The sequence below is a fragment of the Rattus norvegicus genome, chromosome 18 (genome assembly GCF_021556685.1).
Source record: "Rattus norvegicus strain SHRSP/BbbUtx chromosome 18, alternate assembly SHRSP_T2T, whole genome shotgun sequence".
In the NCBI taxonomy this organism is placed as follows: Eukaryota; Metazoa; Chordata; class Mammalia; order Rodentia; family Muridae; genus Rattus; species Rattus norvegicus.
The window spans coordinates 76184886-76207257 of record NC_141551.1 but is presented as its reverse complement, the minus strand read 5'-3'; the positions used below and the strand labels follow the sequence as shown (position 1 = coordinate 76207257).

The 22372-nt window shown below is 50.3% G+C and overlaps 1 protein-coding gene across 10 annotated transcripts in view; it reads left to right on the top strand.

The window, feature by feature from the left end:
* Positions 1–9384, top strand: part of Atp9b (ATPase phospholipid transporting 9B) — a 193380-nt gene extending 183996 nt beyond the window's left edge. For 5 of the 10 annotated variants that reach the window (XM_087592286.1, XM_087592282.1, XM_087592285.1 and 2 more), the window contains 3 exons: positions 3821–3878; positions 4769–4972; positions 7672–8719. In XM_087592286.1, the coding sequence (XP_087448412.1) occupies positions 3821–3878; positions 4769–4972; positions 7672–7808 (399 nt within the window). In that variant the 3' untranslated portion in view covers positions 7809–8719. 10 annotated transcript variants of the gene reach the window in all.
* The last annotated feature ends 12988 nt before the right edge of the window (positions 9385–22372 follow it).

The window sequence follows — 22372 nt, the reverse complement described above, 5'->3', positions numbered from 1 at the left end:
TTGATGAACAGCAAGGAAACTGGTTTTTGTCAGAACCACTCAGGAAAGAGCACGGTTGGTTGGCTCACTTTTCTATTCCGGCACTTGGTCTGTAATAACAGTAAAGACAACTGACAGGACAGACACAGGAGTGTGGGAAGAGAATGCAGAAGTAAAGCCACACACACTGCTGAGCTCTGACAGACACAGAGCTCAGGTGGAAGAGGGCTGTCAGGAGCATGACTTCACCAAGAAACATACACATCTCAGCCAACTCCTGATAAGCCCTAGAACCAGTGACCAGGAGTGCATCTGGGGCTACAGTGTTCTCCAGCCAGTGGGATTGAGCAATGATGGAGAAGTAAATTCCAGGTCAGGCACAGAAAATGAAGGCCAGCCTGGCGCACCATGTGACACCAGGAAGCAAGCATGGCCGCAGAGCCGTTGATGGTGATGTTGGCCTAGCGTGTGCCTCAACCAGAAGGAGCTCCCTTCCAGGAGAGACCAATACATAGTAGTCTTACCAGATTTACACCAGTGTGGAAAGGAGACTTCTCCTGATGTGAAGGAACACCAGGAACCGCTCTGAGTAGCCCCCAGGTGTGCCTGATAAAACAGGTGAAGACACTACGTGGGTATTTCTGTCTGAACGTGTGTTCCCAAGATGCTTGGTTGGTCACAGACAGCAGCGCTTTAGCAGTAAAGCCCCAGTAGATACAGCCTCAGTAAGCCCATCCTGTCCATATGACCAGTGACAGCCAGGGGATGCCACAGCCTCCTGATCCTAAACTCTTTTGAGTACAAATGTCCCCTGGTACTGTCCTCACCATTTCAAGTCACTGTTAGATGGACACAATGGCCAATGCCTGTGATCCTAACACGTGGGAGGCGGGATAGGAGGCTTGCCCTGCCTTTAAGGACAGACAGCCTGTGCTATACAGTAAGTACTGGCCCAGCCAGGCTCCTTAACAAGACCCTAAGAAAAGAGGGGAAGGAAGGAAGGAAGGGAAGGAAGGAAGGAAGGAAGGGAAGGAGGGAGGGAGGGAGAGAGGGAGGGAGGGAGGGAGAGAGGGAGGGAGGGAGGGAGGGAGGGAGGGAAGGAAGAAAAAAAGGAAGGAAAAAAGCCAGGTTTTAATGTTGCTTTGTTTTGTTTTTAAAGAATCTTTCTCTCACACCTGGCTAGTGCTTTTGAGGAGAATTAAGGTTCTTGAAGGCAAAGAAACCCTGGAATGCTGGCCAGATGGCAGTTGAGACTAGTATATGGAATGTCTGTGATAGCAAGGGGTCCTAATGATTTCCAATTCATTAATGGAAAACTAGTGATATCCAACTAGGATAGCCAAGGTGATACCCCTGTTCAATTTTTAGTACCAATTGTTGCTGAGTGTCTGTGGGTGTAGCAAGTGCTGCCCAGGCTGGTGAGTGTGGCAACTGTCCTCGGCTATCACAGCTCCCCTGGGAGCACTGAGTGATCTTTTGAACTGTGTGTGTCAGCCCTGACTCTGGCGCAGATGCAGATTGACTGAGGGCAGTAAGCCATCTATCAGATTGCACAGTCTAGAGCAGTGGCAAAGTGACCAGCTAGCTTAACAGGTTTCTGTGACATCACTTTGTACATCAACCAACCTGTGGTTTGCTCTTTGTGAGTTTCTATCCCATTCTCTTTCATTTCATAGTTGACTCTGCCATATATTTGTACTACAGTTGTGTTGTCCCTCCCACCCCCGCACCCCTCGTTCCCATTTCAACCTTGGGAATATGAGAGAAAAGGAATCCTTCGTTGTGCCTCTGTTAAGAAACAAAGTAAGTTGAGATGGGCTGGAAGAATACTGTAATGAAAGAGGGAGTCCTGAAACATCTGAGAAACCAAGAATGTCCCTCTGCTGGCACACAGAGGACAGATCTGCTCATGTGTGCACAGTAGTATACACACATATAGCTTGCACATAACCACAGCATGGTTCCAGTCCACTTCTGTGTGTCATAAACACATGTCACTTGTGAGCTGCACATGCATTCTATACCAGTGACACTTTGTGCTTTCATATTAATGATTTTTTATTCATCTTGAGGTTAATAAACCCTTTTGTAGAATTCATTTTTTTTTTTTGGTTCTTTTTTTCGGAGCTGGGGACCGAACCCAGGGCCTTGTGCTTCCTAGGCAAGCGCTCTACCACTTAGCTAAATCCCCAACCCCTGTATTTTTTATCTACAGTCAAATATTTAATTGGAGACACATCGGTGGTGACACCCATTGAATGTGCTGTCATTCTGAGTCTCTGTGTGTTCATTGTATGGCTTATGGAGGTGCATGCTATTCTCTGTCTTTCATAGAAGAGAAAAACTGAGGCCTGCAAGGACAAAACAGGAGGTGTATGTTGGACACAGATGTCTCTCCTGAGCTGTGTGCTCATACTGTGCCATGGGCAGAGACGTGTGTGAGTGACATTTTGTCACTGAACAGTGACATTGAACAGAGCAGTGTCATTGAATGGAGCAGACATTCTATATCAGGAAAAGCAGTTTCATAATCAGCTTGAAGTCCACAGTAAATGGATTGCTTCTGTGGCTGATATATTTTACCACAGAGATCTCTCAACAGATCCATTTGTAAGCAACCAAGGAAAATATTTAATAAAGGTGTAGCTGTTGTTTACAGTTAAAATACAACTTGAATTGTAGTCTGCACCTGTACATACATACATACATACATACATACATACATACGTGCCCAGCATGTGTGCAGGGGTCCAGAGGCCACAGAATGTCTTCATCCCCTGGAACTGGAGCTGTACGTGGCAAGTTGGAAGGGCATTAAGTTCCCTCAACTCCTGAGCTGTCTCTTCAGCCAGTAACAACATCCTCCCATTGCATATGTTCATCATTAAAGTTCCCAACAGTCACCAGTTCAGTGGGCTCTAGCTTTGGTGTGTGACTGTTGTCTTGCATACCTGATGTGTCTTCTGGGCCCCACAGCAGTCAGCCTTTCCTTGTAGGCACATATGCCCGAATTCGCTACAAGAAAGGCTCCCAGGAGAGTGAGGCTGAGGAAAGGGAAACATTAAATATAGAACTTTGGACTCTGATTCACTCACATCACAGTGTGCCGGGAGGGAGGCACACAAGTAGAAGCAGAAGCTGAGGGCTGACCAGGCTCCCCCATTCTGGACCATGTGTGCAAGAGCTCCATAGACGAGAGGCACACCTTCCCTCCTTCAGGCATGCATCCCGGCAGCTCTCTAGCACGGAGAGTGGGACTGAGCCTACGACTGTGTTTGCTTTATTGCACTGTCTTAAGCTGAAAGACTCGGTGGGGATGAGTGCATAGGCAGTGTGTCTTATCCCTGGCTCACCCTGGTAGCCTGTGCTCAGGTCAAATGGTGAAGCAGAGTCCATGAGAGTCCATTCCATCTCTCTATGCTGGGTTTACTACTGTGGCAGATTTTCCTGAAATGATTAACAAGTCAGAAAATTTTACTTCAGCTAGGATGTCATAACTGAAGTATCATCATCATTTTCATTTGGGGGAGTGGGGTCCAGAGGAAACTGAGAAATAAACATTATTTCCAAAAAGTAGCAAAGGAGAGAGAAAAACATTTTGTCAGTCTTTATCTCCTAGTTCAATGAAGCGTTTGTCTGTAGGCACCCATTTCTTGGTTACTAGGAATCCACAGATGAGATGAGAGGGCACATGAAAGCCCCGCCATCCACGGGCATTCAGTACACACCCACGGTGCCCAGCAAGGCAGCTAGACAGAGTGGAGGTAGGCCCAGGACCCTTGGGGACGTAGTCGGGCATACTGTCCTGCTGTCCTAACAGACTCTTCCACTGTTCCCCCAGGGAAGATCTCTTTCCTTCAAGACCTTCCTCATCTGGGTTTTGATCAGTATTTACCAAGGTAAGATGGACCCTGACTTTACCAGGCATGTCCTGTAACACGCATCTTCCCATTCATGTCCGTTCATCACTGAACGTCCCCAACAACGTGGGGATTTGTCTGTCTGTCTGTGTTGTCTTAGCAATATTGTCTTCACCTGCAAATTAAATAGCAACAGCTTAAAATACCTCTAATAGTTAAATACAGTCCTGTGTCTCTCTTGTAGACTGGCCTTCCAGCATATGGATGTATGGATTGATTGATAGTCTGGGGAGAGTTTTGTTGGGGGTTTTGAACTTTAGAGATGGGGTCTCATGTAGCCCAGGGTGGGTTTGGTCAAACTCATTATGTAACTGAGCTGTTGTTGACCTCCTGACCCTTTCATGCCCTCCTTCCAAGTGCTGGGCTCCAGGGGTGTCACTGCCCAGTTTGTGTGATGCCAGGATTCTGCCTACTCGGCTGCATTCTCCAGCCCAAACTGGTACTGTTAACTGTTGTGTGTCAGCTGGTCAGAACACCTTAATAAGCACAGTGGTCTTCATAGAGCGATGAGAGTGAGGCTTTGAGACATCTGTCATGAAATGGGAAACCGTTGCCCTCTGCTAGAGTTCCAGTGAGGGACAGATTATCCTAGCATGACTGACTGGCCGGCCGATGAGAGGGCTCATGTGAGACATACTGCGAAGTCAGCCAAAGGGGAAGTTGGCTTCCTCTAGATCTTTAAAGTCTGTGAGTCTCTGCAAATACCACAGTTCAGTTTCCATCCCCGTGAAGACTGTCTGTGTCCCTGGTCCCCATTTCTGTGTTTGAGCCAGCTGTTATTATGCTCCCCTTTCTAGCTAGGTCACATGACAGTGCAATTTCCAGGCCAGCAAGGACGCTGCCCTGAGAAAGGCCACTCTTTCCTCCAGGAGGCATCCTCATGTACGGGGCCCTGCTGCTCTTCGAGGCCGAGTTTGTCCATGTTGTGGCCATCTCCTTCACAGCACTGATCCTGACCGAGCTGCTCATGGTGGCCCTGACTATCAGGACTTGGCACTGGCTGATGGTGGTGGCGGAGTTCCTCAGCCTGGGCTGCTATGTTGCCTCCCTTGCTTTTCTCAATGAGTATTTTGGTAAGTGCTCGAGGCTTTGATTCATTATCTGTGAGTGATCCTAACCCTTGGCCGTCATCGCCTCCACCGTCTCTTATGGACAAATGCCATAGCAGAAAGCTTTACCACACAGGCTATTTTTATGGAAAGATAAAAATCTGGTAGTGATTTATAAAATGAAGATCTTCAGCACCGTACTGATGCCTGCTTCACTCATGTTCCCTATAGAGCTGCACTGTTTATGTTTTCATGGTGGAGACACTGACTGCTTCAAGGCTTGAGACACATGTGTCCCACTTCCTTCCGATGTCTGCAGAAGTTACAGCAGCCCGAGCAGCCCAGTCAGGCTCTCGATGGCAGCCTTAGGCTCCTCACCATGTAAAGAGGGTGTCTTCACCAGTGCCTCCTTAGCGTGGAGCCCAGAGCCTGACGCTTCCATCCCGTTCCTGACCTTTCCCCAGCCCAGCTCATTGAGATTTACTTGCCAGGAGGCCTGGGGACTATGGTGCTTCCCTAAGCTCAGGTTCCTAAGAAAAAAGATGCTACGTGATGTGTGCTGGGTTTCCTCAGGAGTCCCTATCTGAGAACCTACACTCCTCTGTCCTCCCATGCCCCTTAGCACTGGTCTGCCCGCTCCTGGCCCACTCTGTCACGAACAACTAGGTTTCATCACTCTTCTTCCCAGCCAGAGGCTCCAAATGGAAGAAGCCAGATCATGTCAACCTGGTCTGCGTGGCTGGGCAGAGAGGATGATGTACTCATCTGCATCTTGCTAAGCGTGGGGCCTCACTGGGCTCCTGGAGTGTGGGAAGTCCCAGCTTCCTGGAGTTGAAAGCAGAGTGGGGAAATGGTATGGATATGGTCAGTGCACCCATGATTCTAGCTGCCTGAAAGCCAGGCAGGATACTTCTTGATATAAAAGGAAAGGCCCCAGGCTTCCAAAAGGAGAAACCTTTACATGGTCCTCTTGTGATCTTCACACGCATGACAGCAGCAAGTTTTCATCTTGGCAGGTCCACACACGTTAGTCACATTCCTGCGGACCCTGCACATCAACATGGGGACACTGTGACTTTGGGTGATGAGTGTGAAGTTTGCACACTGATGAATACAAACCCGCTCCAGGTCCTAAATCACAGCCACAGTGACTGAGTCCAGTTGCTACAGGGCCATCTCTTTACAGCGGGCAAGGAATGATACGAATGGGAAGTGGAAAGTTAGCTGGACACTAAAGGAAGCATGGTGTATCTGGCATGTAAGAAAGGGCTGCAAATGAGAACATCACCATCACTCCTCTTTGGAGCGTGGTGTGAACCACACTCTCCTTTAGGGAAAGGTTTGCTTTTATAGCATTCATTTCAGCATGTCTATCACTGTGCACAGACAGTCAAAGCACTAGGGCGGAAGACAGATGGTCATTCTGTAGTTCACTGCTGTAACAGGCACACGCACAGTGGAGTCTGTACATGGAAGTGACACACATGACACAAAACAGCCTGTCACAGGACCCTAGGCGGGGCTGTTGCCTCTGTGCCCCATGCTCCTCCTGCAGATTGATGCTGTCTGCCCCCTGTCAGGCCAGACTGCACAGAACAGGTCTCATGCATGGGGCAGACATTAGAGGCCTGAAACCCGCTCAGGTGGGGCAGAGTTGTACAGTGGGCACTCCTAGACACTGACGCAGATCAGGGAGTGTGTGGGTGTTTCCTTCCAAGCTAGTGACATGATTGTTACATTGTCATCTGCTTAAAGGAGGATGTGGCAGCAGGCAATGGAAGGAAGGGTTAAAATCCCAACTAAGTGCATTCCATGCTAACATAACATTCTACTGCTTTTTAATGCATTTCTCTAATCAGCAGCTAACTAACCACGTAAAATGTCTGAGCCTCTTTTAATCTGTCCTTCACCTGCCTTGTTCATGTGTTCTCTCGGCACAGGTATAGGCAGAGTGTCTTTTGGCGCTTTCTTAGGTAGGTAAAGTTGTTATTCCCTTCCAGAGTATAGAAATCTAGCAAAAAATAACATTGATAAGCATGCTAAACTAATTCTTTAAATTTTTAAATAAAAACCAGTCTTCCACTAACTTGGCATTGTTATCTCAGGGAAGCCCCATGAATGTACCTGAGCCCCTGCTCTACACGTGTGCTCCTAGGAGCTGTCTAGCTAGATGAGGGAAGTCTGGGGTCTAGCCTGTGGTCCTTCCCTAAGACAGACTTGCTGGAGGCTCCCTCCAGCTGGACGTGAGCACAGCCTGGGCTCCAGTTCCTGATATGAGAGTGTGACTGGGAGCAGGGCCTCTCAGTGCGGCTGCTCACAGCAGTCTGAGGTCTCTGCAGCTTGTAGTTTCTGCAGCTTGCATGAGGCTTGCACATGAGGGCACCCATGGCCTGGTTAACAGAAAGGGAACCTGTGTCCTCAGAGCAGCAAGGCGCATGGCCTATAAGTCATACTGCAGGTACTGGCTGCCTGTTGGTCGTGTCCAAGCCCTTCCCAGTGCCAGCTGTGCTCACTGTTGAGAGAAGCACACACTGGACAGGTGTACGGATTAAACCACTGTGCAGTAAGACAGCTGAGGTCAAGGACAAACCTGTTCTGCACAGCCATGATGCAGCCAATGGCTCTGGGGATCCTGAGGGGGCTCAGTCTGGGCTGTGGCTACAATCTTAGGGACCGGGAGCTCCCGTAGTTGGCACTCATTCTCCTCTACCTCCTCCTGACAGATGTTGCCTTCATCACAACTGTGACCTTCTTGTGGAAAGTATCAGCTATCACTGTGGTCAGCTGCCTCCCACTCTACGTACTCAAGTACTTGAAGAGAAAGTTGTCCCCTCCCAGCTACTCCAAGCTGTCCTCCTGAGTATGACTCATGCGGTGGGCAGCATGAGGGACTGGCACTGCTGGTGGGCTGAGGGCTGAGCTCACCTGGCCCCACTCACTCGCTAGTGTCTCTACTGAAGCAGTGCACAGCTGCTGACAGCCTCAGCAGAGCTGGGCAGGCTTGCTCCTGAGCACCAGATGCATAATTCCTGCTAAGACTGGAGATGCCATGCCTGCACATGCCACTGCACCTCAGGAGACACCCTCTGCCACAGGCACTCCTCCTCAGATGCAGTCTTGCTTTTCAGTGGACACCACACACACACAAGCCCAGGCGGCCAAGCAGTGACACTTCTGCTGTCCTGATTCCGTTGCAGCTATGAATGTAAACCACCCCTCAAGGCATTGCTGTTAGCTGATGCGTTTTTATACCTGTAAACCATACTCAGACTGTTTACATAGAGCTCGGCTGTCCTGTGCTGCCACAGCACCAACCACAGTGCTTTGCTTCCCAAGTAGGAGAACCTAGTCCATGTGTTACACGCTCAGCACCCCTCTGAGCCTGCAACAGATGGCAGAGCCTCTGTCCAGGGCTGCACTGAGGGCTGATGGAGCTCTTTAGAGTTAGCCCCAGGCACTGTGAGTGCAGCTCTACACTGTACGGTGTGTGCCTGACACAGTGGACCTCTTGGCCTCGGCTCTTCGTGCTTGAAAGCAGGCTGTGGGAGTCTCCTCTGCACTAGTCTTTTGTGTATGCCTGTGCTCTTCAGCTCGACTTCCCCTCAAATGTGGGCCCCTAAGGTCCTGATCCCTGGGGAAGCACAAGCTGTGGGTGGAGCCCTGAGGAGATCACCCTAGCCTAGCAGGTTGTGAGTGTGTGCAGGACCTCCTGTGAGTACCGCTTTCCAGAGGAGAGACTGTGGCCACAAATAAAGCTGCTTCCATCCCATAGTGCCCTCTGACTGGAGTGTCTTTGTTGTTAGTTAGGAACCTTCTGGGTGTTCGAGCACATTCTCTTTCCAGACACAATTGCAACCAGAAAAGCTCTTTCTTATATTCTCCACAAGGTGTCACTGTTTGTCGTCAGTTCACAGGCAGGTTTTCTCCCTGCTGAAAGAGGGAGCCCAGAGGTCACTGACCAGCATGTATGACCTGACTTTGTGATATCCCCATCTCCTCATTGATACAGCGTCAGTTAAGAAAATGCTGGAAAGCCATGAACTGAGGCCACGATGCTTGGGTCAGGGCATAGACAGATCACTCACCCAACCAGCATGCTTGTCAAGAGTTGCAGAAAGCCTCAGAAAACTGCCAGGACCCTCCGAGGTTCAGCCGCTTTGATGCCCAGGCCTTCTTCCCACGGTGATGGATACAGAGCAGGAGTTGGGCTTTAAGACTTCAGAAGTCAAGATGCATGAAGTCCTAGTTAGAGGCTGTGGGAAGCCAGTATGGTTTCTCATCCATGACGTGAATATCACCTCCCCTTCAGGATGCCGCTGTTCAGGTCAAATGTGACAAGGACAAGAGGAAGCCCTGGGCAGACACCTGGCACACAGTGACTCGGACTGAAGAAAACAGCTGCTTAATGAAGGATCATTACCCAATCTACCTTAGTCCTATAAAGTAGCTTGTCAAGTGTCGGGGGAGAAGCCATGTTGAGGGGCAGCATTGCATTCCTGCTGGCTTCTGAGACAACCTTGTTGGGTGTAGTTTTCAACTCCGAAGCTATCTTGGCTCCAGAGATTCTCGTGGACAGGCCTGCCTGCTGGTGAGCACTGCTTCTGTGTCTTCTGCGGGCCTCCTCCCTCCTCTGCTGTAAAGAAGGGTCCTGACCTTGGTCCCAACCTTCCTCCCCTTTGGAAACTCCGAGGCAGGAAACTTTCCCAAGTTCCTCCAGTACATGTATGATATGACACATATGACCTTGTTCATTATACATAAAAATGTGTATGCAGGGAAACTGGCAGGACAGATAGCGAGTGGAGAAACTCCCCGGAGGTGGAGCTGAGCCAAGACCAGAAAAGATCCATTCATGCCAAGAAGTAAGCAGCACTGGGACAGAGGAGCTGATGAGCGGAGGCAGCGTGCGGAACAGTGGAGCAGAGCTGCAACAGTGCTACAGGAAGGCCAGGGAGGCAGGCATGGTGGTACAAGGAAGAATGAGGAAGCTGTAGCCAGGTGGCCAGATGCATGGGTAGGTAGCTAGACAGAGAGATGGACAGGCAGGCAGATAGATGAGTGGATAGATTAATGGGTGAAGAGGCAGATCAGTGGATGGGTGGATGGGTGGATGGATGGATGGATGGATGGGTGGATGGATGGGTGGATGGATGGATGGGTGGGTGGCCGGCCAGCCCAGTAGGTGAGTAAAAAGCAGATAGGCAGGTAAATAGATGTGTAGCTAAACAGATGGGTATAGATGCTGGGTGGTTGGGTGAGTGGATGAACTTTTCATGACCTCATAACATTTCAGCCTAGGACCCACTATGCTTTTTTTTTCTGACACTTTGTGAAGCCTGCGAGTCCCATAGAACCATAACAGATAGTTTAAGTACCCATTGGTTCCTTCCTGTGGTGCTCAGAGCCCTGCAGAGACACTAGTAGAAAGACCAGGTGCTCCTCCACCTCTGAGGGAGGCCTAGGGACCATCCTCCTGTGCAGCGTTCAAGCATATCTACATTTCCATCCTTGCAAAGAGGGGTGTGGGGTGCTCCATGTGAAGGTGACTTCCATGCGTGTACTAGAGGTCTTACTCAAAAGACAGGTGACCCAACTGCAAGCAAGCAGACTACATACTGGACAAAGGCACAGTGGACCGGAAGCAAACTGATGGAGCAATGACAGTGTGCCAACATGAAGCCAGGTGTCTACAACATTGCCATTCACAGCAGACTGCATAATACAAACTCACTCAGGACAAAGAGAACCCTTGATGGAAATTCTGTTAAGTAGATGAATAACAACACTCTAGGCTAGGTTTTGAAGATTTCCCTTTGTATTTATAAGGTGTGTGTGGTGTGTGCATGTGTATATGTAGGTGTTCTCACATATGCGTATGTGGAGACCAGATAGGGATATTAGATGGCCCACTCTGTCACTCCCTGACTTACCCCTTTAAGACGAAATCCCTCAATCTGGTAGCCAACATTTCCCCAGTGATCCTTCATCTGCCTCACCAGCTTGCAAACAACCACACCTAGATTTTTATGTGTTAGGGACTTGAATTAAGTTCACACTTGCATAGCAAGTGCTGGTACCCACTAAAGCAGCTCCCCACCTCTGTGACTGGCATCTTTACCACCATCAGTAGTGGCAAACCTGGAAGGATGGAGGAGTTAAAGTGACACTGTCAAGACTGCTGGCAGTACGAGGTTCTGTGCACCCAGCCTCTGCAGAAAACACCAGCAGAGCCCCAAGAGAGGCCCAAATAGCCAGGACAGAGAGGTCTACATAACAAGACCCTGTTTCACAAAACAAAAGAGCCAGATGGTTTACTTCTAAAGTAGGCAAAACAATTTTGAACTTAATGTCAAAATTTGACAGTCAATGCCAATCAAATGAGGGATTTGATTTATAGATTTAAATGCTTATACACTTATAGACTTCACTTTTGGGAAGGTAGGGAGAGAAATAGCAAAGCAAGCTAAAACTAGAAGCAAAAAATGTATCAGCAGAGAAAGGTTCACACTGTGGCCAATAATCCCAGAAGCCAGACGGTCATCAGACCCTGCTGCCAAGGCTGCTGAGGAAAAGAGACTAAATTCCCACCAGTGGTTGCATTGACCAAACACAGCAGCAGGTGGTCTCCAGGGTCAGTGCAGAGCAGACCCAGGGAAGTCAGAAAAGCATACAGGTTCATTTAGTTCCCAGTTTCTGGGGCATCAGGGAGTGCGTGCTAGGATCACAGCTGTACTCTTCAAGTAGACAGGAAGCAGAGAGGCAGAGGAAGGGGTTAGGGTTCCTGAAACCCCTTCAAGGCACAACCCCAGTGACCTAGAACCTCCCACTAGGCTCCACCTCTGACTAGGACCCACACTTGTCCACAACACTTGTCTGGAAATGCCTCCCACCCCCAGCCTTTGGTAACATTCTTGGGGCTTGCAGAACATCCTGTGACAGGCAGGCAACAGTAGCACTGCAGCCTACTCCTGGTCCTTAGCTCAGAGACAGGGGCAGGGGTCTTTCCCACAACTCATTGTTTTAACTTTTTTTGTAAAGTTCTAAAGATAATGCAGACCTACCGGGAACTGAGAGCTCAGGTGAGTGAACACCTACTGAGTGGCCAGGTCATACATGTCAGACCTGGGCAGCAGCGCTTAGGATTACTGATTTCTTTCTGAAAGGAAAGCCGGTTGGTAGACCCAGTCGACTGTGAGTATATTTGTCTGTGACTCCAAGTCATGACCTATGGACGGCCCCTGTGTGGGCCAGTACTTATGAACCAGCCCAGGTGGGAAGGACCTGCCTGAACCAGGGATCAAAAAGCTCAGGTCCCGTGCCCTAGGAAATGCTTGCCTGCCAAAGCTTGGAGCCTTGTGTTGCCAAAGGACAGGACACCTTGGGGTCAGAGAGGGTGCTGTAGATCCAGGAGGGAAGGCTGCAACCTGTCACTCTCACCACCCAGTGGCCACTTTGGCTAGGGTCAGTCCCACAGCTCTGTTGCATGCTATTCTTCCTCATGCATCTTCTTGCCCCACCGCATTTGGAGTCTTGCACCTGCACTGGCATTCTTGACTGGCCTAGCAAGACTTCATTCCTCCTGAGAACAGCATAGTACCACAGATGTGCTTAGAGAGTGCAGTAGCAATAAGTAAGGGCTGGAGAAACTGAGGCACAGAAGTTTAACAGGTTTCTCAGAGTGCAGAGAGCTGAACTGGCCTTGCATTCAGAGCAGTACGTGTGTGGACCTGGCTATGCGGCTTCTCAAACTATAGGGCCACACTCATGCAAGTCCCTAAATTGTCCTTGCTAGTACATCCCGGCTACCATACAAGACCTGAAGGGATTGAATGGGCTGAGGTCATAGAGCTGGACAATGACAAGCACCTTTGTCCACCCAGCTGGACCTGTACCTCTTCCTTATCCCCAAGTACCCCAACCAGGGACTCCACAGGGTACCAGTCTCAACCTTAGCCACACCTCCCTCCTCATCCAAGACTGGCTGACCTTCACATCCCTCTATCAAAGCTGCCCAGCTAGGACCATAACTTGCATGCCAAGCCACTCATCCTCCCCCTGCTCCTTGCAGGTGTCCTCAGGATTCGGCCGGGTATGTGTTCATCTCTCCATTCCCCTCTAGCCTGCCTTTGGGCATTGGTCAGAGACTTGACAGACCAGGATGTCCATCTGAAAAGGGCCCTAGGGGAAAAGTGTCTAGTTCTGGCTCCTACCCATGCACATGACACCAACCTGTGTCAGTTTATAAAAATGCCCTCCACTGGGAGAAATGCCCCTGTGCCCCTCACAGCCTGTGGCAGGTAGGTGAGCTAGTCCCGAGGTCACAAGAATGGGAGAGCTAGCTCCACCTTTCTCTGGCTGCAGCACTCAGAATCCCTGCACCTCACCTGGGCAGCAGCACGGCAGGGCTGGCCTTCGTGGCAAAGGCGTGGGTAAGCCAACCCTGAGGACCTGAGAACAGAATAGCTGACCCTGAACCTTACTCCTACAGGATTGGGTGAGTTAGCTGAGAGGCACTGCTGGAGAGCTCATCCTGGTGGTGTGAGAGCAGGAGAACTGGTGGACTGACCAACTCAGCTAGCTCCCAGTCTTAGCTCCAAAGCTCTGAGTTGGCCCACCCCAACATCTACCCTATCTACAATCTATTGGAGTGTGTGAAAGGGTTGATCTTGCAGGTCCAAAGCTATAGGATCTCCATGACACAGGGCTACAACAGGATACCCAAGACAAGTCCTCTTGAGAATCCAGTGTAGTGTAGCAGAAGCCAGAGGCCTCCAAACAGATCAAAGGACTCCTCGCAATGAGCATTTGTAGGTAAAGATGTGTGGACGAAAGGGTATGCTGTGTGACACCGTGACATGCTACAGCTTCCGCGGAAAGACTTTTCTAATATTCTTTTGGCAGGGAGGGTACAAGGGCGGAAGCTGTATACAAATGTATGAGTATATGTGTGGAATTGGGGTGCATGGTGTGAAATTCATCAAGAATCAATACAAAGTTCTAAAAAGAACTGCCCTGCATCCCTGTCCCTCCCTCCCTCAGTTTGCTTTGGTGCCTGAGTGTGGGTGCAATTCCAGATCATCCCAGGAGGGGGCAGTAGAAACCAAGAAACGGTGCTTCCAAGCTGCTCTGGATGCCTCTGGACAGAATGAGCAGTCCCTGAATGCCACATCTTCATGGAGTCCGATGAGAAATCTTGGCTTTATTCTAACAGAGGGACGTGCTGCTGCTCACAGGTGCTTGTGTACAGATGGTATCTGGTTTTGCCTAAGTGGGGAGCTCATTTCCCTCTGCAATGGAGCCCCAGTGTCCGACTTCCAAGTGAGACTGGCTCCAGGACTACAACCCAGGGCCAGGGACTGAGTTCACAAGCTGCCGCTCACAGGAGACATCCTGTATACCTGAGGAGCCAGGGGTCTCTGGGGGCTGAGACCTTCCCATCCATTCTGCTGATCCCGAACTCGCTAGCAACTGGTTTGCTCCCTCCAGGCCCTGGACAACCTCCTGTGAACTGTGGGCTCAGCCTAGATGCCTCTTCCTCCTGGGTGCACATCCAGACATAGGTGGGCAGCTTTGCAAGTGTAGGGTTCAGCGGCAAATGTTCTGCTGTCTTTGAAAGCCCATCCCCAAGGGGAATGTACTGGGACATTCCCAAAGGTGCCATGGGTCAAGTGCTACTTCTCTCTGGAGGAGGACGAGGCCTTAAAACTCGAACATCAGTGCAAGTTGGAAATCTGGGGTTTTATGTGAAAATGGGGTTGAAGCATTAAGAAGCCTCAGGACTGCTAACATCCCAGCCAGGGTGTCATCCATAAGCCATAGAGCCCTCCAGCATAGAGTCCCAAACAGCAGCCCTCTTCTTGACCTAAATGCTGAGTGGCCCTGACTCAGTTTCTCCCTGAGAAGAACAGCCTGTATTTGAAGACAAAAGGGCAGTATTAGAGCAACCCTGGGCTCTCCTGGAAAAGAGGCTGTGCTTCTCATTATATCCTTAACCTGGAAACAGAGGTACCCTGCCAGGACCTGCTGTCCCCAGCATTCTTCTTTTTTATTTTTCCTTTTGGCCATTTGTTGAATAAGGTGCTCACCACACTAGGAACTCTCCACCTCACTCCATAAGCCTGGAGATGCTTGTGCCCCACCCCACCCCCCAAGCTTGGAGTGGGCAGGTGAAGTGCAAAGAAGACAAAAGCATAGGTCCTACCTTACCTGGCCTGACCCCTCTCCACGCAGCAGCTCAGGTTCCTGCATGTAGGTCAAGTCCTACACAGGAGATTAACCTGGGCCTCAAGAAAGATGTGGACCATTTCCTTCAATTATGCATCTAACTCCCGTGTCCTCCGGGTGCTGTTAATTGTTGGTGTCTCTCTCTCTGTGTGTGTGTAAAGAATCCTTTGTACTTCCTCCTGGTTGTGAAGCTAACATTACCTGCTGTGGGTCCATGGGAGAATGCGCTGCTGGGTATCTTAGTTTTGTAACTAATGGTGTGTTCATGTCACTCGTGTCAGGGCTTCCCAGGTTAACCACCTTCACATGCATGCCCTACATGCAGAGTTTCCCAGGATGAGCCCCTTCATGTCCATGACATATCTATGGGGTTCCACAGATGGCCACCACCATGGAGCAGCCCTCAGCAGGAGCTCTCCAGCAGCAGCTTCAGGACAGCCACGTGCATCCCATTCCAGGGTGTCCTCCATGAGGGGAGAATGAGGAAACCCAGTGGCTGTTCTCACTGCAGGGGGTCATGGAATGGGGACATGGAATGGCTTCCAGGGATGGGTACAGAGCTTCTGGACTTTGATCCTATGGTCATTCCGCCACAAATGACCTTGACTCCAAGCTATATCAGCTCCAGATGCTATGTGAAGAATGTGTCTGACTGGGGACCATACATCCCTGCCTCAAGCTGGCTGGGGACCTCCAGGAAGGAAGGTGGGGCACGTCTTAGACTAGAAACTGAAAGTCCAGGGAGGGCAGGAAGAAGCCTAGAGGCTTCTGGAGCAAGGCTCTGGAAGCTCTGGGGATCCCCTGGCTGCCACCATCTTCTGGTGCCTCATGCATCCAGACTCCACCCCACCCCCCATCTGAGGTGAGGACCTCTCTTGGGACAGCCTGAGTGGCTGTCACCCTCCATTTGTGACAAAACAAAAAGGGAGGAAAATGGGAACAGTAGGTCAGCAAGCCAGCCTGGATGAGAGGCCTGGGTGTCTCCTATCAGAGTTCTCAGTTCTGGGTCAAGGAGCCAAAACACCAGCATGGAGATGGTTGGAGTGTTAGAGACAAGGGGTGTTCCAGAGATGGGTCATGATTTGATCTTTAGCTAGGAATTGGAAGGCTATGCTTAGGGAAAGTCACAACACTGTAAAATACCCAGGCATGATGGAGCGAGCCACCGGGGGCTGCCAAGGAGCCCGGGATCCAGAAATGGAGAGAGCCACATTCTGGGACCTGGAGGGCATGATGGGTCTCCTGGTAACAGCATACTTGAACCGTCAAGAACATGCCTGATATGGCATGGCATGTTAAGAACCGCTTTCCAGGGCTACCTGCTGATATCCTGCCCCTTGAGCCACTTGATCTCTTAATACATACTAGCGCTGTTGTACTCCCCATCTCCTGCTGCCCCTTTGGGTTCTCCCTGCTCCCCATTCCCCTTCACTGACCACCCATAGGCTGACTCTCACCCTTGCCATGCACCAGCCGGGGAATACCATCGGCTCTGGGAAGGAGGCTCCTATAGAGCCCATTTCCGGAGCCTGCACCTCAGATACCCACACGTGTTGTTTGAAAACTGATGGGCATCACCGTCATGAGAGAGGCAGTGTGCCCTTCGGGGCAGCCTGCCCACCCAATAGCCAAGACCTCTAGCGGGCTTCCACCCCCTACCAGTTAGCAAGCAAATCAGAGCCCTCACTGTGACCTGCTGCTGTCGCTGGCCCTGTCGTGGCTTCATACCCCAGAGTCCCAGAAAGAAACCTGTCTCAACCCTGTGTCCTCCTTCATGCTGAGCATTGATACTGAAACTGTAGAGTAACACACTGCCTGTTCCCAGGCCTCCTCTGGAGGCCAGTGTGAGCTTAATGACATAATGGTCAGGTGCTCAGTAGGTGCTTAAGAAGATAGGTACAGGGTGTTGACTGATGGGGTACAGGGCGCTGACTGATGGGGTACAGGGCGCTGACTGATGGGGTACAGGGCACTGACTGATGGGATACAGGGCACTGACTGATGGGGTACAGGGCGCTGACTGATGGGATACAGGGCGCTGACTTATGGGGTACAGGATGCTGACTGATGGGGTACAGGGTGCTGACTGATGGGGTACAGGGCACTGACTGATGGGGTACAGGGCGCTGACTGATGGGGTACAGGGCACTGACTGATGGGATACAGGGCGCTGACTGATGGGATACAGGGCGCTGACTGATGGGATACAGGGCGCTGACTGATGGGGTACAGGGCACTGACTGATGGGGTACAGGGCGCTGACTGATGGGGTACAGGGCACTGACTGATGGGATACAGGGCACTGACTGATGGGATACAGGGCACTGACTGATGGGATACAGGGCGCTGACTGATGGGATACAGGGCACTGACTGATGGGGTACCAGGGCGCTGACTGATGGGGTACAGGGTGCTGACTGATGGGAACAGGGTGCTGACTGATGGGGTACCAGGGCGCTGACTGATGGGGTACAGGGCACTGACTGATGGGATACAGGGCACTGACTGATGGGAACAGGGTGCTGACTGATGGGGTACAGGGTGCTGACTGATGGGATACAGGGCGCTGACTGATGGGGTACAGGGTACTGACTGATGGGGCACAGGGTACTGACTGATGGGGCACAGGGTGCTGACTGATGGGATACAGGGCGCTGACTGATGGGATACAGGGCGCTGACTTATGGGGTACAGGGCGCTGACTGATGGGGTACAGGGTACTGACTGATGGGGTACAGGGCGCTGACTGATGGGATACAGGGCACTAAGAGTCTGCATAGGAGAGGGAAGGGGGAGGACAAAGCATATGGCAGGGAGATGCACAGGAACTAAAAGGTTGGCTGGTCACCGTGGCATGTGTCAATTGTTACTGCTGCTCAAGAGGCTGAGGCAGGAGGATCATTTGAGTCCAAGAGTTCAAGGACAGCCTGGCCAATGAGATTAGAGATAGTCTCAGAATGGAAATGAAAGAAAAAGAGGAGGAAAAGAGAAAGGGCACAAGGAAAGAGAAGGGAGGTAGGGAAAGGTGGGATGGAGAGAGAGAAGGTAAAAGGAGGGAGGAAGTGGGTAGAGAGGGAAGGGCTGGGGGGGCAGGGAGGGAGGGAGGGAGGCAGGGAGGAGATGAAAGCATCAACCCCACATTCTATTCAGCCTTCAGAAAAGAGGGACTGCCCTGGTGCATGCCCGGTACAGTAAAACTCAAGGGCATTTGCTGTTAAGCCTGACAGGGTGTAGCAGTGCTCCATTAATAACTTTCATTTTATGTATATGAATGTTTGCCTGCGTTAATCCGTGTGTCCTGTGGGTGCCTGGTGCCCACAAAGGTCAGAAGAGGGCACTAGATCCCCTGAAACGGAAGTCAAGGATGTGTTAGCTACCATGTGTACTGAGAACAGAATCCGGATGAACTGAGTCCCCACACCGGTGTGGGGCCACCTGTCCAGCCCCCAGGGTTCCTATGGAGCCTGGGAGTGTCAGATCCAGTAGACAGTAGAGTGCTTGGAGTCCAGCAGAGACACAGTGGGAACAGGCTCCATTTAGAAAAGTTCCAGAATGGAAGTGGAACTGTCACACAGCATAGAATAGGCACCAGATGGGCAACACGAGGCTGCAGAGAAGACCCAGTGGGAAGGCTGTCGCCGTGTAAACCTGAGGACCTGAGTTCAGATTCCCACAACCCATAGTTGAGCACACCGGTACCTCTGTAACACAGCACTCCCTCACGAAGCAGATGAGTGGTGGACAGGAGAACCCCAAGAAAGTTGAGGGCCAGCCCCTGAGGTTGTTCTGTTACCTACACACACACACACACACACACACACACACACACACACACTCACATACACACACACTCACACACACATACACACACCCACATACCCACATACACACACACTCACACACTCACACTCACATACACACACACTCACACACACATTCACATACACACACACTCACACACACACTCACACACACTCACACACGCACACACTCACATACTCACGCACACACATACACATACACACACACCCCACATGGCATGGGGATACCCACATGTGTTCACACACAAAATATCCTTTAAATAGGTCAAGATGGTCAATTTCATGTGATGTTTACTTAACAGTTTTGGAAAAGTAAACTACCTTTAAAATAGACTCTCTGTCTGGATAGAGCCAGAGCCCTGGGGAAAGCCCCCAGGCTCGGTGGGGACAGCCTGGGCAAGCTACACTGGTAACTTGAAGCCTTGCTTTGCAGAGGCTCACGTTCATTTACACTTTGGCATGATGCCACTTCCTGTTTCTAAGAAGAAATAAGGGGCTGAGTAGACTTTTAAAAAGCCCCACCTCTTCTTGGACATCAAACGCCCCCATACAACCTCTTGATGGGTTGAGGGTAAGGGAAGTGGAGACACATGGATTAAATTCCCCTCGCGATTTACTCCAGTTTAAAAATTAATGGAAAAAGTGCCTGGCAAAACTTGTTTAGAGCTTTATTGAACCAAAACAGTTTAAAAATAGTTTGGGAAGCTGGGCCTGCTCTGGGTGGCTGAAGCTGTGTCTCGCCAGGGCTGAGGGGCTCCTGGGGCAGCCAGAGCTGCATGCTCTGCAGTGGAGAAAACTACCACCCATGAGAAATGACGGCAGTCATCTGATATCAGAGGAGGAAAAGAAGAAGCATTGCCTCGTTACCTAGGGCTGGGGGCAAAGTGGCTCACTGCGGGTTACAGCTTCATTAAAGTAGTCCAAGAAACGGAATGTTTGCAGAAGGTTACAATGTTGCCATCAAAAAACTGTTGAACTGTTGTTTCTCCTTACAAGCTTTTTGCCATAAAACAAACAAGCAAACGGAAATCTCTAAGTTAGAAAGGGACAGACCTGAAAGCAAAGGACAGTCATGTCTTGTGGCAACTTCTTGTCCTATAGAATGGAGCAAAGAAGCCCAGAAGACTGGGGTGACAAACTGCTTACCAACACAGCTCCCCTTGCTGACCTGGCCAGCAGGAATTCCAAGTGCAGTCACAATCTGTTCTCAGCCTACCAGGGGATTGAACCAACCTGCACCCACAGCCAGAAGCCCTACCGAGCACGCCCTTGCACACCAGTTTTCCAAAAGACTTCATTCATCGTGAGAGGTTCTCCTGCCCCGCATGGCATGTCATTGAGGTCTAGGGGCCATGGCTGGCTGAGACAGTATCTCTCTCCCTCACTACCTTCTTCCTGGTTGGAGGGTGTTTGCTTTCCGATACCTTCCAAAACCACTCTTTTCATCAAGGAGAAGGAAGACAAGATACTGGCCAGCCACATCTAGTGGCCATTGTCACCCAAGCAATAGCTTTGGGGCTTTGTAGATTCTTGCTAGATATGAGAAGGATGATCTCAAATCAGCCTGGTTTCAGCCCAAAAGGGGAGTGATTGTGCTTCACAGCTGAGAAGTTAGGGGCAGGTTCCCCGGGATAGTGGGCTTAGACTAGTCTCAGATTCTGACCCCGGACTGGGTCCCATATTGAGTGACTTCCTCAGGATGGAGTAGACAGCTCAGAGCTTGAGTCTCTGTAGCCTCTGTTAGGGAAGAGCACTGAGTGGCTAGTGTCTGTCAGGTGCCCATCTTGGGTCAGGGCAGGTAGTGAGCAGTGATCAGCCAATGGCCCGCACAGAATTGAGACTTTCCTCCAGCAAACATCATAGGATGGGTCAAGCTACACACTGGGCAGGAATGGCCTGGCTGTGCTATACCCGTTGGGGTACTGGCCCAGAGGGGATGTCATCCCATTCTCTCCATGGTAGCTCCTTTGGAAAAGACTAAAAGGGATAACACCTCACCCCCAAGAAAAGGAAACTAGCATTCCAGGACATGGCCATGTGGTGTGATAAGACACTGAGTTCAAATACTTGACCCTGATGGCAATTCTTGTTGTTAACTTGACTATGTCTGGGATTAATTTATACCCAGGGAGCTGGGAACGCCTGTGATTTTTTTCTTAATTAATTAAATCATTTGAAGTGGGAACCTGAGTAATATATATTTTGGTGGGGTCTCTAGAACTGAACTTGGGAAGAGGGGATTTATTAGAATGGCTGTGGTCCAGCTAGTCCAACAATAGCTGCCCACCTATACGAGGTCCAAGAATCTAGCAGCTGTTCAATCCATGAGGCTGACTGTCCCAGCTGGTCTCCCATATGTGCCAGAATCCTGAGGACGTAGGCTCTAATGCCCATGAAGGGTTGGATTTGCCAGCGAGAGCAAGCAGGCAGAGAGCAAGTTTCCTTCTTCTGTGCTCTTTTTGTAGGCTGCCAGCAGAAGGTGTGACCCAGATTAGAGGTGAATTTTCCTATTTCAGAAGATCTAGATTAAAAAATGGGTCTTCCCTAACAGGCATAATAGCTCATGCCTTTAATCCCAGCACTCAGGAGGCAAAGGCAGGAGGAGCTTTGAGTTTGAGAGCAAGCTGTTTTACATTGTGAGTTCCAGGACATCCAAAGTGACATAATGATACCCTCTCTCAAGTACAGGGACAGCGTGCGCAAGCGCACGCGCGCACACGCACACACACACACACACACACACACTCACCCACTCATGCACACACACACTCACGCACAAACTCACGAACATGTGTATCTTTCCACTTCAAATGATTTAATTAAGAAAAATAATCCCTCACAGGTGTGCCCAACCACTTGGGTTTTAGTTAATTCCAGGTGAAGTCACTTGACTACCAAGAATAGCCATTATGCTGGGGCAGGCCACATAAAAGAAAAGAAAGGGGGGGAGGAAGGGATGGAGGGAGAGAGGGAGGGAGGAAGGAGGGGAGGGAAAGAGGAAGGAAACAAGGAAAGAAGGTTGTTTCTGCTCACAGTTCTGGAAGTCCATGGTGCTGAGTGATAGCTTCTTACCAGTACAATTCCAAGGCAGCTAAGGGCAATGAGGAGAAACAGAAAAGAAGATGTGTCTGTTCTGGTGTCTCACACAGTCTCCAGAGTTCATGTGTGGGTGTGTGTTCAACCCAACAACCTTAGCTGATTACCCCTAGAGGTCTTATCTCTAAACACCATAGCCAAATGCACTTTTCCCACCCTAGTAATGCCACAGAAGGGGGCGATGTTTCAACACTAATCCCTTGGAAGCATTCAGACCATGATCAAGCCACAACACCTTACATTCTGGAGAGACAATACCAGGAACCACTAACTAGCTTTGAAT